The sequence below is a fragment of the Orycteropus afer genome, unplaced genomic scaffold, assembly GCF_000298275.1.
Source record: "Orycteropus afer afer isolate SDZICR_OR568_19922 unplaced genomic scaffold, OryAfe1.0 scaffold00033, whole genome shotgun sequence".
Lineage (NCBI taxonomy): Eukaryota > Metazoa > Chordata > Mammalia > Tubulidentata > Orycteropodidae > Orycteropus > Orycteropus afer.
Genome location: NW_006921620.1, coordinates 3,016,817 through 3,029,884, shown reverse-complemented (window position 1 = coordinate 3,029,884; position 13,068 = coordinate 3,016,817). Strand labels below are relative to the sequence as shown.

The window sequence follows — 13,068 nt, the reverse complement described above, 5'->3', positions numbered from 1 at the left end:
TAGAAATAATTATATTTATATAATTAATGCTACAACCACAGAATTTAGTTGAATCCCTCATACCGTCAATGAGAAAAATAATGTCTAATGAGGTTAAATAACAAATAACTTGTGCAAGGATACACTGCTAGTTATGTACAAAACTAGAATGAGCCTGAGTTTAAGGTTCAGGAGACCCTTGCACAGCTAAAGGTGCCTTCGATGTAAGGTGGTTTAATAACAAATTTAAATGTTCAATAAAAACTAAGTACATAAAACTGCATTTCATTTTATCCTAGACACAAAGATAAAATGCCAAATTTTGAAAAACTAAGAGGCACGTGAGGCTAGTACTATTAAGGATTTTTAAGAGAAACACAGAAAGTAGACAAGGAGAATATACCAAGAAATATGTCATTATGGGCTTTCCATTTCAGAACTAGTATCTAGAAAACTGAGATAAAAACTTTGATTATAAGAGACTATGAAAGCCAAATAAACGAAAATGTTTTCTTATATAACAGGTGGTTTATACCCTGATAATGTTTGCACTTAATGCATTAAGATTACCTATTAATAAGGAAGCAGGGATGCCTTCCATTGATATTTCTAATTCAAAAGAAACAAGTTCTTTGTAACTCACTTTGTAGTGATACATCACACATAGGTTTGTTTAAAGGGCTGGGTCCTACTACCTTTAAAACTTTATATCTAAATCCTGTTTGTGACAGATCTTTAGAGCAGCTTGGGAGATGAGAGGTGGAAAAGCTTTTCTTCATAATTGCTGTTATGTAGCAATTGTTTCAAAACAGTGGTTTCTATGCTTTGCAACTGAAATGGATTTTTGCTCCCCAATGCTCTAAGACTGAAATGGAATCAACAGGTGGTGTTCATATACAATGAGTATCACATTGTTACAGAGCAGAACCCTGAGGCTGGGCCTAACTGTGCCCTTAAGTCTCAAGCTTCCTTGCCTCTTCTGGCCTGTCCTCTCATGGAGCTTAATCAGAATGTGAAGACTGGCGCTGGCAGATCTAGAGAGTAGACCCTGAAACTGAGGCTGTGGCTGGAAAGGGCCAAGCGTGGTTGCCTGGTTGAGTGCTGTCATCACCACCACTACCACAGTTGCTACTGCTTGGGATGGAAAACTAGAGAGCACACCTTTTTGCACATCTCATTTTTTAGAGGAACTTGTCATTAAATTTAATTTTCTTTAAATACATAACCCCTTTCACATCCTCACATACTCTGAGAATGGAAGACCCCACTACCATCCCCTTTCATTGTACGTCTAATGCCTGAGATGGTGAGAATGACATAAAAATACTATTTACAAAGAGGAAAAAGGTTTCTGCCTTTTCCTTCACTTTCAGACACCCCCATGCCCAATCGCTTTTTGCTTTTTTAGGGAAAAAATCTGATGAATCAATCTAAGTGTAAAACAAGCCCTTGCTCCAGAGGGGCACCCCAGTATATAAAAGGACTTCAATATGGGTAATGGCTCTAAGCTGGGGGCTCTGAGCTATTTATGATTTAAAAAAGGCTAATGTATATATAAAAAAAGACTAATACTATAAAGTTGTCAAAAATATGGAAAGAGGGAAAAATCATGTAGAAAATAGCTTTAAGAAAAAATTTAAACAGGCATTATTTTTCTTTAGACTATTATTTTTTATGTAAACAAAAATTTCTTCTTATTACTGGGGAAAAAGGATCTTCTAAGTTTGGAAACCAGTCTTTAATGTTTAGTTAAGGAAAAGTATCTGGGATTCCTACATAGCCCTACTGGCCAAGAGTAAACTTTTTTCAACTTAAAAATATTATGCTATTTTTTCTTAGATAAACTCTCAGCAATAAATATGGGAGCAAATAAAAATTACATAATTATTGTTTAATTCTCAGTAGATGGGCAAATACTTAGACTTCACAATGACAAATGTAATGGGATAACAAATATCAGAAGAAAAATAAATCCAAGATTTGTATAAACCAGGAAAATAAACAAACAAAAAAAGAGTTTTATGGAAACTGAGGAACCCAAAATAAACATCACCAGTTACTGTTTGAGCATTTAATTAATATGGTCTCCAGTTCAACCCTGTGGATTTTTTTTTAAATGGTTTGTTTTTCAATTTGTATGCGTAGTAGAAATTCCTAGAGCGTAAGAAATTAACATAAGTCCGTGAAGGTGCAAAATCAGAGTAACTAAATATTTAAGATCTGGAGAAACTGCAACATAAAACTAAAACCAAACCCAATCCACTGCTATCCAGTTGATTCCAACTCATAGTGACGCTACAAAATAGAGTATAACTGCCCCACAGGGTTTGTTGTTGTTATGTGCCATTGACTGCCACAGCTTTCCCCCAAGAGTAACTGGTGAGTTCGAAACACTGATCTTTCTGGTGGGAATGTTTGGAAAGCAGTTTGACAGTTCCTCAAGATGTTAAACATAGACTCACAATATGATTGAGCAATTCTACTCCTAAGTATACCCAAAAGAATTAAAAACTCATATTCACATAAAAACTTGTAAATGAATATTCACAGCATCATATTCACAAATAGCAGGAACCACCCAAATGTCCAATAACTAATGAATGGATAAATAAAATGTGGTATAGCCATACAATGGGTATTATTCAGTCATAAAAAGGAATGAAGTACTGATACATGCCACAACATAAACTAACCTTGAAAATATTATGCAAAGTGAAAACCAGACACAAAAGTCCAGATATTGTAATTTTCCATTTATATGACATGTCTAGAATAGGCAAATCCATACAGACAGAAAGTAGATTAGTAGTTGCCAAGGGAGGGAGAGAAATTGGGACTGATTGCTAATAGGTATGAGGTTTCTTTTTAGAGTGATGGAAATGTTCTGGTATTAAACAGTGATGATGGTTGCACAACATAGTGAATATGCTAAAACCCAATGAATGGTATACTTTAAAATAGTGATTTTTATGTTTTGTGAATTATATCTCAATAAAAAATTAATTTAATATTAGAAATTCCATATTATAAGGAAATACAAAAAATGTAATATAATGATTTTCTACCATGGTATTAAATACCCAGAACTAAATTTGGAAGCTTAAGAGAAAGGCTTGGGAATATGCCTGAGAATCAACACATTCCAAGGAACCATCTCTTCCTTTTTCATAGTGTGCTCACAAATTTCTCTGAGGAAATTAGAGACGGGCAGGCTGTAAAAACAGCCTGCTGAGACAAAAAGCCTTAGTCATATTGTTCCATTCATGTCTGGGAGCCCTCGGGAAGTGACTCTCCAGAGTATCTATCTGTATGATGGTTACCTAAAGTGGCTGCCCATGTTCACTGATGGGTTTTGTTTAGTGATCATGATCAAGTTGAGCTTGTTTAAATACCATTTCTCATGACTTACATGCTAGTCCCTGAACGATGGGAATACTCAAAGCTTTTAGAGGGAATAAACGATTGCATATGGTCTTTGTCTAGGATGTGGGCCACAGTTCACTGGCAACAGCCAGTTCAGATAAATAAAATGAAAGCAGACATTTTTGGAGATGATCTGTAAAGCTTTCCATTAGAGAACATTAAGGGCGTAACACTAGGAGCAGCAAGTATCTGTGTAAGCTAACCCAAGCTACTTTCAACTCTCTATCCTTTCTAAGTAACACAAATTAAATATTTACCTCTTTCATTAGATAACCAAATAGTTCCATAAAACACAATACAAATCTTTTGCCCTGGCCACTCACTAAAAGACATTCGATGGCTATACTACAATTAATCATACACCATTAGAATACAAAGTAGTGGCCTCTTTTCAAAAGTTCCATATTAAACTTGGGTGGAAAAGTTACATTTTCAGTATATGTACTCATTTAGAAAACTTGATTTCCATTTCTGGCACATGGGTTGCACAAAAAAGAACTTGGGCCACTCAGTATGCTTCCTGATTGCCTTCTATATAGCTTCACTTTGGTCTGGACCTTTCACCTGGTTTCTCAGCTTTAGGTCAGCATTGACACACCCTCTCATTTTAAGACTCAAGTATAGTAACAGAGGACATAGAAGACAGTAAAAGACTAACAGCAAAGGGAAGAAGGAAAGAAGAAAAGGTATAAAGCTGAGGGAGATGTCCTATGCTTATAAAATCTCAAAATACCAACAAAATCTTCTCAAATTATTCTGAACACTATGACTATGAAAAATAGTGATACCTCACTTTCTAGTATCCTATGTTAAGAATAAAATGGGAATTATGAACAATACAAAAATAAATATATAATGCATCATAAAACACTAGTTACCAGTAAAGAATACTGAAGTATCATGGACTGCCAAAAGAATGTCCTGGAAGAAGTGCAGCCGGAATGCTCCTTGGAAGCGAGAATGGCCAGACTTCATCTCACCTACTTTGGTCATGTTGTCAGATGGGACCATTCCCTGGAGAAGGATACCATGCTTGGTAAAGTGGAGGGTCAGCAAAAAGGGGAAGGAAGACCCTCAATGAGATGGACTGACACAGTGGATGCAAAGATGGGCTCAGGTAGAGCAAGGATGGTGAGGTTGGTGCAGGACTGTTTCGTTTTGTTGTACATAGGGTTGCTATGAGTCAGAGCTGACTTGATGGCACCTAACAACAACAACAGTAAACCAGCTGCCATTGAGTCAATTCCGAGTCATGGTGACCCACGATGTCAGAGTAAAACTGTACTCCATAAAATTTTCACTGGCTGAGTTTTTGGAAGTAAGCTGTCAGGCCTTTTTTCTGAGGTGCCTCTGGGTGGACTTGAACCTCCATCCTTTTGGTTAGCAGCCAAGTATGTAAATCACATGCACTATCCAGGGACTCCACAATACTTACAGCAGTCTATATGTATTTGTGGGAGTCCCTGGGTGGTGCAAATAAGAAGCTTTGGTGGCACAGTAGGTAAGGCATTTGGCTGCTAACCAGAAGGCTGGTGCTTCAAACCCACTAGCTGCTCCACAGGACAAAGATGAGGCAATCTACTCTGTAAAGATGTACAGCCTTGGAAACCCAATGGGGGTTGCTATGAGTGGGAACTGATTCAATGGCAGTTTTGGGTAGCACAAATGGGTAACATGCTTGGCTGCTAACTGAAACGTTGGAGGTTCAAGTCTATCCAGAGGCACCTCAGAAGAAAGTGCTGGCAATCTATTTCTAAAAAAATCAGCCATTGAAAACCCTATGAAGCACAGTTCTATTCTGATACACAAGGGATTGCCATGAGTTGGGGTCAACTCAATGGCAACTGGCAGACAGCAGTAGAATATTTATATACATTTCTATTAAAAGTCATGTGTAAGGACTGTGGAAAGACCCTAGTATCTTATTAGAGCATTATTTCTTTGGGAAAATCAGATTCAACTTTGCATTATTTCATCATATAGTATCCTTTATAGAACAAAACTTGATGTATGTGTAAAGTCTGAGTAAGTTCAATTAAGACACAAAATTACTATAGCCAAGTGCTTAAGCTATACATTTCACAATTACCAAGTCAGTTTGTACATACTTTTAATCTACTCTTAAAAATCAAAAACACTGGTTCAATCAATAATTAATACTACAGATGTCTTTCTAGAGCAAGAAGTTCTTGAGAATTTTTAACTCTATCATTTGCTAAAGAAAACTGAGAGGACTAAAGGGATACTAATTGCTATACTGTTAAATAACAGTATGCCACCGAAGCTCTGGTTTAAAGAGTCTTTCCATATCATGTGGCTCTTGGCAACCAGTGAGGGTCTGAATACATAGTATAAATATCAACAAATGTTGCAGTCACACTGGCCAAATCTAAATGAAGTAGAAATGGGTCATGACATATTTTTATACACAGATTATTTCACTGAGTGTGCAAAGATCAAGTATATCTACTCTATTCAATCAATTTCTTTCTGAGATTATATGAGTTTAAAATTACCATCAATATACACTGATAAATTATATATTGTGGTCCAATTTTTTTTAATGTTAATGCAACTATGAAAGTGTAATGGAAGTCACTAGGAAAAGATGACTTGCTACAGAAACACTTTACTTTTAAGACTAGAGATGTTATAAATTCAAGGCCATTTCTGTTTTTCTAGATATCACGTTTTGCTCAAAATGTTGATTTTGTCCCCTAACTAGAGTTAGACTTGAGCCAGCATATCAACATACTAATACAATGATGTGTGTGTGTGTGTGTATGCTTTTCTAAATGGTTCTCAAGAGGAATTTTGAAAACAGAATTAAAAAAATACTAATTATAACAAAAAAAATTGGCAATATCTATGTACAAAGAGTATTACTACTGCTATATTAACACTGAAAATATTAAGTTATTCTACTCATCTTCAGTGACTATAACTGCCATTCAGAACCTTTCCTTAGCTATAAAGACTTATAAAAAGTTCATTTATTTACAAATTCCAGAAATGTCTAAAAGTTACAATTAAAACATTTGAGAGAAGTGAAGATTTTCTGAATCATAGGATAACTACCAAAAACTAATTAATTTATGCATGCCTGTATTCAATTTTAGTGGCAATAGCTAAAAGGTTGAAAGATGTGGTTACTGCTCCATAATGTGTGTGTGTGTTGTTTTTTGTATCTGTATTTATCTCTGGTGGCTAAAGTCTCCATGTTTCTTACTGTGTGTAAGGCTCTTTATCTATCATTGGCCTTCATGCCTGCTTTTTCTTTCCCCAGTGACAAAATGTCTTTCTTCCTGTCTATAAAGTAATTGTGAACTACAAGTGAGAGGAAACAGCCAGTGGAGACAGTTTACTGCTACAACCTCAAGACTGACTGCACAAGGTGAAACACACAATACACCTAAGACTGTAGAGTTTGTTTCTTGAATTCAATTCAGTTAAGTTACTATTTTTATGGGTCACTGATCACTGAAATAAGAGGTTGCCTACATGATATCCAAAGTTAAGGAAGTCAAATAGTGGACAAAAGGACTAGCAAAGCTTTCAGCATTTTGTGCCACCTGGGTGCCTCTATTACAGTCAAACACTAGAGGCTTACTTTTGTATGGAATAATCATCAATGAAATTTTAATGTAGCCTATATTATTTCATTGTCCATAGTTTTATTGTTCCTTGCTGTACATTTTAGAGATGTGGCAATGGTTTGATAAAAGAACAGTAGGATCTACATATGCCCTCAGTAAGCAGCTGCTCATGAAGATAATACATCCAGTCACTGGCACAGAAAGTAGGATTCTGAGGTTAATGCTGGGCTTAGGCTTGTGACATGTCAACCAAAAAAGTTACTTCCCCTTAAGTATAACGAATTGCAGAAGTATAGTTAAACAGTTGTCTGTGAGGGTTTATTAGCAGGCATAGGATACAGGTGAGTGAGTATATATATTGTTGTTGTTGTTGTTATGTGCCGTCGAGTTGGACCCGACTCATAGCGACCCCTCCTTGGGTTTCCGAGGCAGTATCATATATATGTGTATGTGTGTGTGTGTGTATGAAAAGAACTTTCTAAAAAATTAGTAAGATCTGTTTCACAACTTACCAATTCAAGTGGAACACAGAATAGCAGAAATGACAAAAGATTTGTTATTACAGTTGATAAAAAATTTATATCAGGGCATTCAAGTAAAGTTATTTTCTGTGTTCTGATTTAATGAATAATGTGAGCTGTATCTGGTTGGGTGACACAGATGCTGGCTCAATGAAGCTTATTCTAATTCCTTCCAGCATAGCCTTCCTCGGGACAATGAAGGCAGAATAACATGTCAGACTAAAGTAGTATCAAAGAAAGGGAAAGCATGGTTGGAGAAGCTAGCTATGAGGTTGGCTCGTAACATTCCTTGACCTGTAAGTGTCTGCTAAATAATCAGTGTCCTACGGGTGTCAGTGATGGTTTAACACTATTGAAAGGCAGCCTTAAAAACCATTTGTGATTTCTTAAAAGGTTAATGAGTATTAAATGCTTTATATACATTGTGCAGTGAGCATATACTTTCATTCTTTTAAATGTTTGATTTTAAAGATGTACATTAATTTGGAAAATGAAACTTTTATGATGCTATTAATGATAAAATACATTGAAGAAAAATGAAATACCATTAGATATGTTGGTAAAAATACGAACAAAGAATGAGGCCCATTTGAGGTAATAAAATGCTCTGCTAATAATAAAACTGAAGGAATATTCTAAAAAAAATTTTCCACATGGGGATACTCTTCTCTTTCAAAAGGTAACAAACAGTAATTGCAAAGAACAGACCCTCAGAAGAAAGGATGGAAAAAATACCAAGAGAATGATTATAGCTAATCAAAATATGATGTATCACTTTACATTAAAGTTACTCTTATCATGAAGGAAGGTAAGTCAGAAAAAAAAGAGGTACAAATTTTCCCAAGGTAATTTAAAAAATCAGTCATTTTTTCTAGTCAAAATTCTTCATATTTAATATTTAGAGCTAAAATCCAACATAGTACTTACAATGACAGCAACACCATAGCAATTAAGGTCCATTCTGCAGGTTTGTGTATAATATTTTTATTTGTTAATCTGAAAGACAGGAAGATCAAATTTACTAAAGGATCCTTATACTTAAATAAGTAAATCTTCTATCTCTAGATAAAATCAGGTTTATGACATCTGCATCAGAGAAGTATCGTTTTTTTATGCTTGTTATTTACAACAGGAAATAGTCAATTAGGTAGAATGTATGGCTTGACAATCACCATCTCAAAAGAAGTATTCCAGCCCCAGTTATATATTTACAATACTACTACTATTATTAGATAAGATGAGAATATAGGAACAATATGGGAAGTTAGAATGGATGGTATATTTAAAAACATGTACTATAAAAATAAATGTATATATCTTATTGTTAGTTGGTGTTGAGCTGGCTGTGACTTAAGTCAATCTTATCTGTAACAGAATGCAACATTGCCCAGTCCTAAGCCATCTTTACAACTGTTGGTATATTTAGTCCATTGTTGTAGCTACTGTGTCAATCTTCTTCACTGAGGGTTTTCGTCATTTCACTGATGCTCTACCAAACATGATTTCCTTCGTAGCGACTGCTTTTCTGATGATATGTCTGAAGTAGGTGAGTGGAAGTACTTTTATCACTTCTAAGGAGCATTGTAATTGTATTTCTTCTAGGACTGATTTGTTTGTTCTTTGGGCAGTCGACGGTATATTCAATATTCTTTGCCAACACCACAATTTGAATTCTTCTGTCTTTTCTTTTACACTGTTCAGCTTTTGCACGCTATGAGACTACTGAAAGGCTATGGCTTGAGCCATGGAAGTCATCAAAAAAAAAAAAAAAAAAAAAACCCAAACAAAAAACCCTGTAACCATATTCTCTACTTTTTGCCAAAAAATATTTTATTAAAGCTAACAAGGCAAGAAACTTTTTATTTTGATTTTACTTCATCTTTTGTACCTTTCCTCCTTGACCCATACTGACAGCAAGTATTAAGGACTAAACCAGCTAACCAGTCACTGTTGAGTCAATTGTGACTCATGGTCACCCCATGTGTGTCAGAGTAGAACTGTGCTCCATAGGGTTTTCAATGGCTAATTTTCATCAGGCCTTTCTTCCAAGGTACCTCTGGGTTGTCTTGAACCTCCAATCTTTCAGTTAGCAACCAAATGAGCTAACTGATTGCACTATCCAGGAATATACCATGGGATGATAAAAGAACAAGCAAATCAGTCTTAAAAGAAATACAACCAGAAAGCTCCTTAGAAGTGAGGATGGCGAAACTTTAGCTCACTTACCTTGGGCACATCATCACTAAAGACTAACTGCCAGAAAAGGATCTCATGTTTGGCTCAGTAGAAGCCAGCAAAAATGATGGAAACCCTCAGTGTGGTGGACTGACACACAGCCACAACAACAGACTCAAATATACCAATAATCAGGAAGATGGTGCAGGACTGGACTATATTTCATTCTGTTATATATAAGGTCACCATGAGTCAGAGGTGACTTGATAAGAACTAACAACAAAAATTAAGGATGTCAACTCAAAATCATAAAAAAGACTAGGTTAACCGGTCTGACAGAGCCTGGTGAAACCCCTAAGACTATGGCCCTTAGTTACCCTTCAGGCCTGGAATTGAACTCACTCCCGTGGCTTCCAGTCAAACAACAGACAGGCATACAGGGTGAACATTTATAGCAGGTAGTACCTAAGGCACGTGACTGCTAACCAGAAGGCTGGCAGTTCAAACCACCAGCCACTCCTCAGAAGGAAGATTGGGCAATCTACTTCTGTAGAGATACTGCCTTGGAAATCCAAGGAGGAGTTGCTATGAGTTGAACGACTCAATGGCAGTGAGTATGAGTAGATACACTCCTTAGAACTATCATGGGAGAGTAGAAAGGCAGTGATTACACAGGGAGATAGCTCAGGGTGCAGGAATGCATAGGGAAGAAGGACTCAGGGAAGAGGTAACTATAGGGAGGAAGTGGGAAGAGAGTTGTTACAGTGTGGGGACTGCAGTCAATGTCATGAAACAAAATGTATATGAACTACTGTATGGAAAATGAATTTGTTCTGTAAACTTTTACCTAAATTACAATAGAAATTAAAAGAAAAATTAGGAATGTCATAATCTACATGAGAGTTGAGTTAATAAATTGTAAGAAAAGATCTTTATTCAAGAAAATCTAGTTTAAAAAATTAGAAGTAAATTCTGTTATTTGGCACTGGATGGTAACAAAATACAGTCACCTTATTTTCTCAGAAAATATTTAGAAAGATCACTCCAAATAAAAAAAAAAGGTAAGAAAAAAACAACAATGGATAAATGGGCAAAGGATCTGAACAGGCAATTTACAGAAAAAGAAAGATGAATAGCTAATACACATCTGAAAAGGAGCTCAATTTCACTAATAATCTGGGAAATCAACATAAAAATAAAATTTTCACTCTATCAGACTAGCAAAAATGAAACACTGACAAAACCAAGAACTGATAAAGACATGAAAAAACAGTACTTTTCACAAACTGTTGATGTAAGCAATTTAACAATAATTTGGCAATATTTAATAAAGTTGAAAATGCATGACTAGTCTAACTATTCTAAGTATAAAGCATAAAAGAAATCCTCTCACTTATGCAAAACAAGATGTGTATAAAGATAGTTAATCCAACACTACTTGTGATGTTGTTGTTGTTATGTGCCATCAAGCCAGACCCAATTCATAGTGACCCCTCCTTGGGTTTCCAAGGTGGTATACCATAACGCACTCTGGCATAGTGCCTAAGGCATTTGACTGCTAACCAGAAGGTTGGTGGTTCAAACCCACTAGGCACTCCATGGAAGGAAGACCGGGCAATCTACTTCCGAAAAGATTTAGGAGCTCTGGTAGCATACTGCCTAAGGCACCTGACTGCTAACCAGAAGACTGCCAGTTCAAATCCACCAGCCACTCCTCGGAAGGAAGGTTGGGCAATTTACTTCTGTAGTGATACCGCCTCAGAAACCCAAGGAGGGGTCTTTATGAGTCGGGGCCGAATCCATGGCACATAACAACAACAACAACATCACTATGGAAGTAGACTGTCCAATCTTCCTTCTGAAGAGTGGCTGGTGGGTTTGAACAGCCAGACTTCTGGTTAGCAGTCAAGTGCCTTAGGCACTATGCTACCAGAGCTCAAATTGTGGCATATTCATAGGAAAATACTAACTAGCTGTTAAAAATGAATGAACTATATTTACATATTTTGCCCATAATTTTGAATAAAAGAAAGCAAGTATCAAGGATTCAAAATGGAGTCTCATCAGTAAGTACCATGCTATTTCCCTCTACCATCTAAGTGCTTGAAAAACTAGGTACAGCAGTTTGAATTAGTGATTTTGGGGCTCTGAACAGCTCACTGAATCAGAGTACACCAAACACAGAAGAGTAGAATTAGAGGAAAGACAGGGAGATTATTTAAGAAAGAGCTAGCTGGTGGAGGATGGACGGATAGCCAAGAGGCCATTGGAAATTTCCTGGGAGCAGTCACTGACTGGCGGGTGAGGGTGGCCACCTGAGATCCTTGTGAGCCAAGAAAGAAGACACCGTATACCAACATACCAGCGACCACTCCAACAACCCAGGGCCCAGCCCCAGGGACCTGCCTCCAGCAGCTGATTTTGTCGGTAATTTGGGTCTCCTGGGTGCAGGCAGGCATGCACACCACTGCTGAAATGCAAGTGGAGAACTCACTGTTGTGCCAGGAGGATGAGCTCCCTCCCCTCTCGGCGGGTCACCTAGTGGGTTTGGGTCAGCCTGGGAGACATTGTGCTTATCTGGTCACAGATATCAGGAACATAGTTTACTAGCAGGTACTCCCCGAACTCCAGCACAGCTGAAATCGCATGCAACTGTGGGCGGTATCACAGACAAATTCCAGAGCCGTTAGCGGTCTGGAGGGATTGCACCAGAGGCGTGGGCGGAAGGGGCGGGGTGAGAGAGAAAGCCGCAGCTGAGTGCAATCCTGGGAATTTGCCTTGGATTGGCTCTTTTGACTGGGATCGGCTCATTGGCGCTGAGAGGCCTTGGAAGTGGGGTCTTTGAGTGTTCCTGAACCTGGCGGAAAGTTGCGAATCCCCAACAATAGGAATCTTTCCGGAGATTGAGCTGCAATCTTGTAAATAACTATGTCATCAATGATAGCCTGCACAAAGCCCTAGAAACCGACCCTAGCAACACCAAGCTTTCCTTCTTCTGCTCTCACATTTCACAGCCAATAACTTCACTCATTCAATAGAAGAAACCATATTCAGCCAATTACCATAAAACCTCCCACTTCGAACTCGAAACCCTCTTTACGACAAACAGAAACACATATCCACATTTCACACAGTGATTCCACCATCACAAAGAAAACAGCAGAGCGATCCAACATACTTGAATCAATAATAAAATACACCAGCTTCACCCTTTCAAAATATTAAACCGTAAAACCAAGACAAAACAAATCAACACGTAACCAGCAGCTAGAGACAACCTAAAGAGTCAGCACTCTACCAGATTCCAGGGGCTTAAGAAGAGGTTCTGCTTTCCAATAATCCTGAGAACTCTTTGGACCTGCACGACTGAAAAG

General features: G+C 37.3%; 1 protein-coding gene across 1 annotated transcript in view; it reads right to left on the bottom strand.

The window, feature by feature from the left end:
- Positions 1-13,068, bottom strand: part of RPAP2 (RNA polymerase II associated protein 2) — a 189,048-nt gene that overhangs the window by 42,998 nt on the left and 132,982 nt on the right. The window contains exon 11 of the mRNA XM_042780301.1: positions 8,447-8,515. Within this exon, the coding sequence (XP_042636235.1) occupies positions 8,447-8,515 (69 nt within the window). The remainder of the gene's footprint in view (positions 1-8,446; positions 8,516-13,068) is intronic.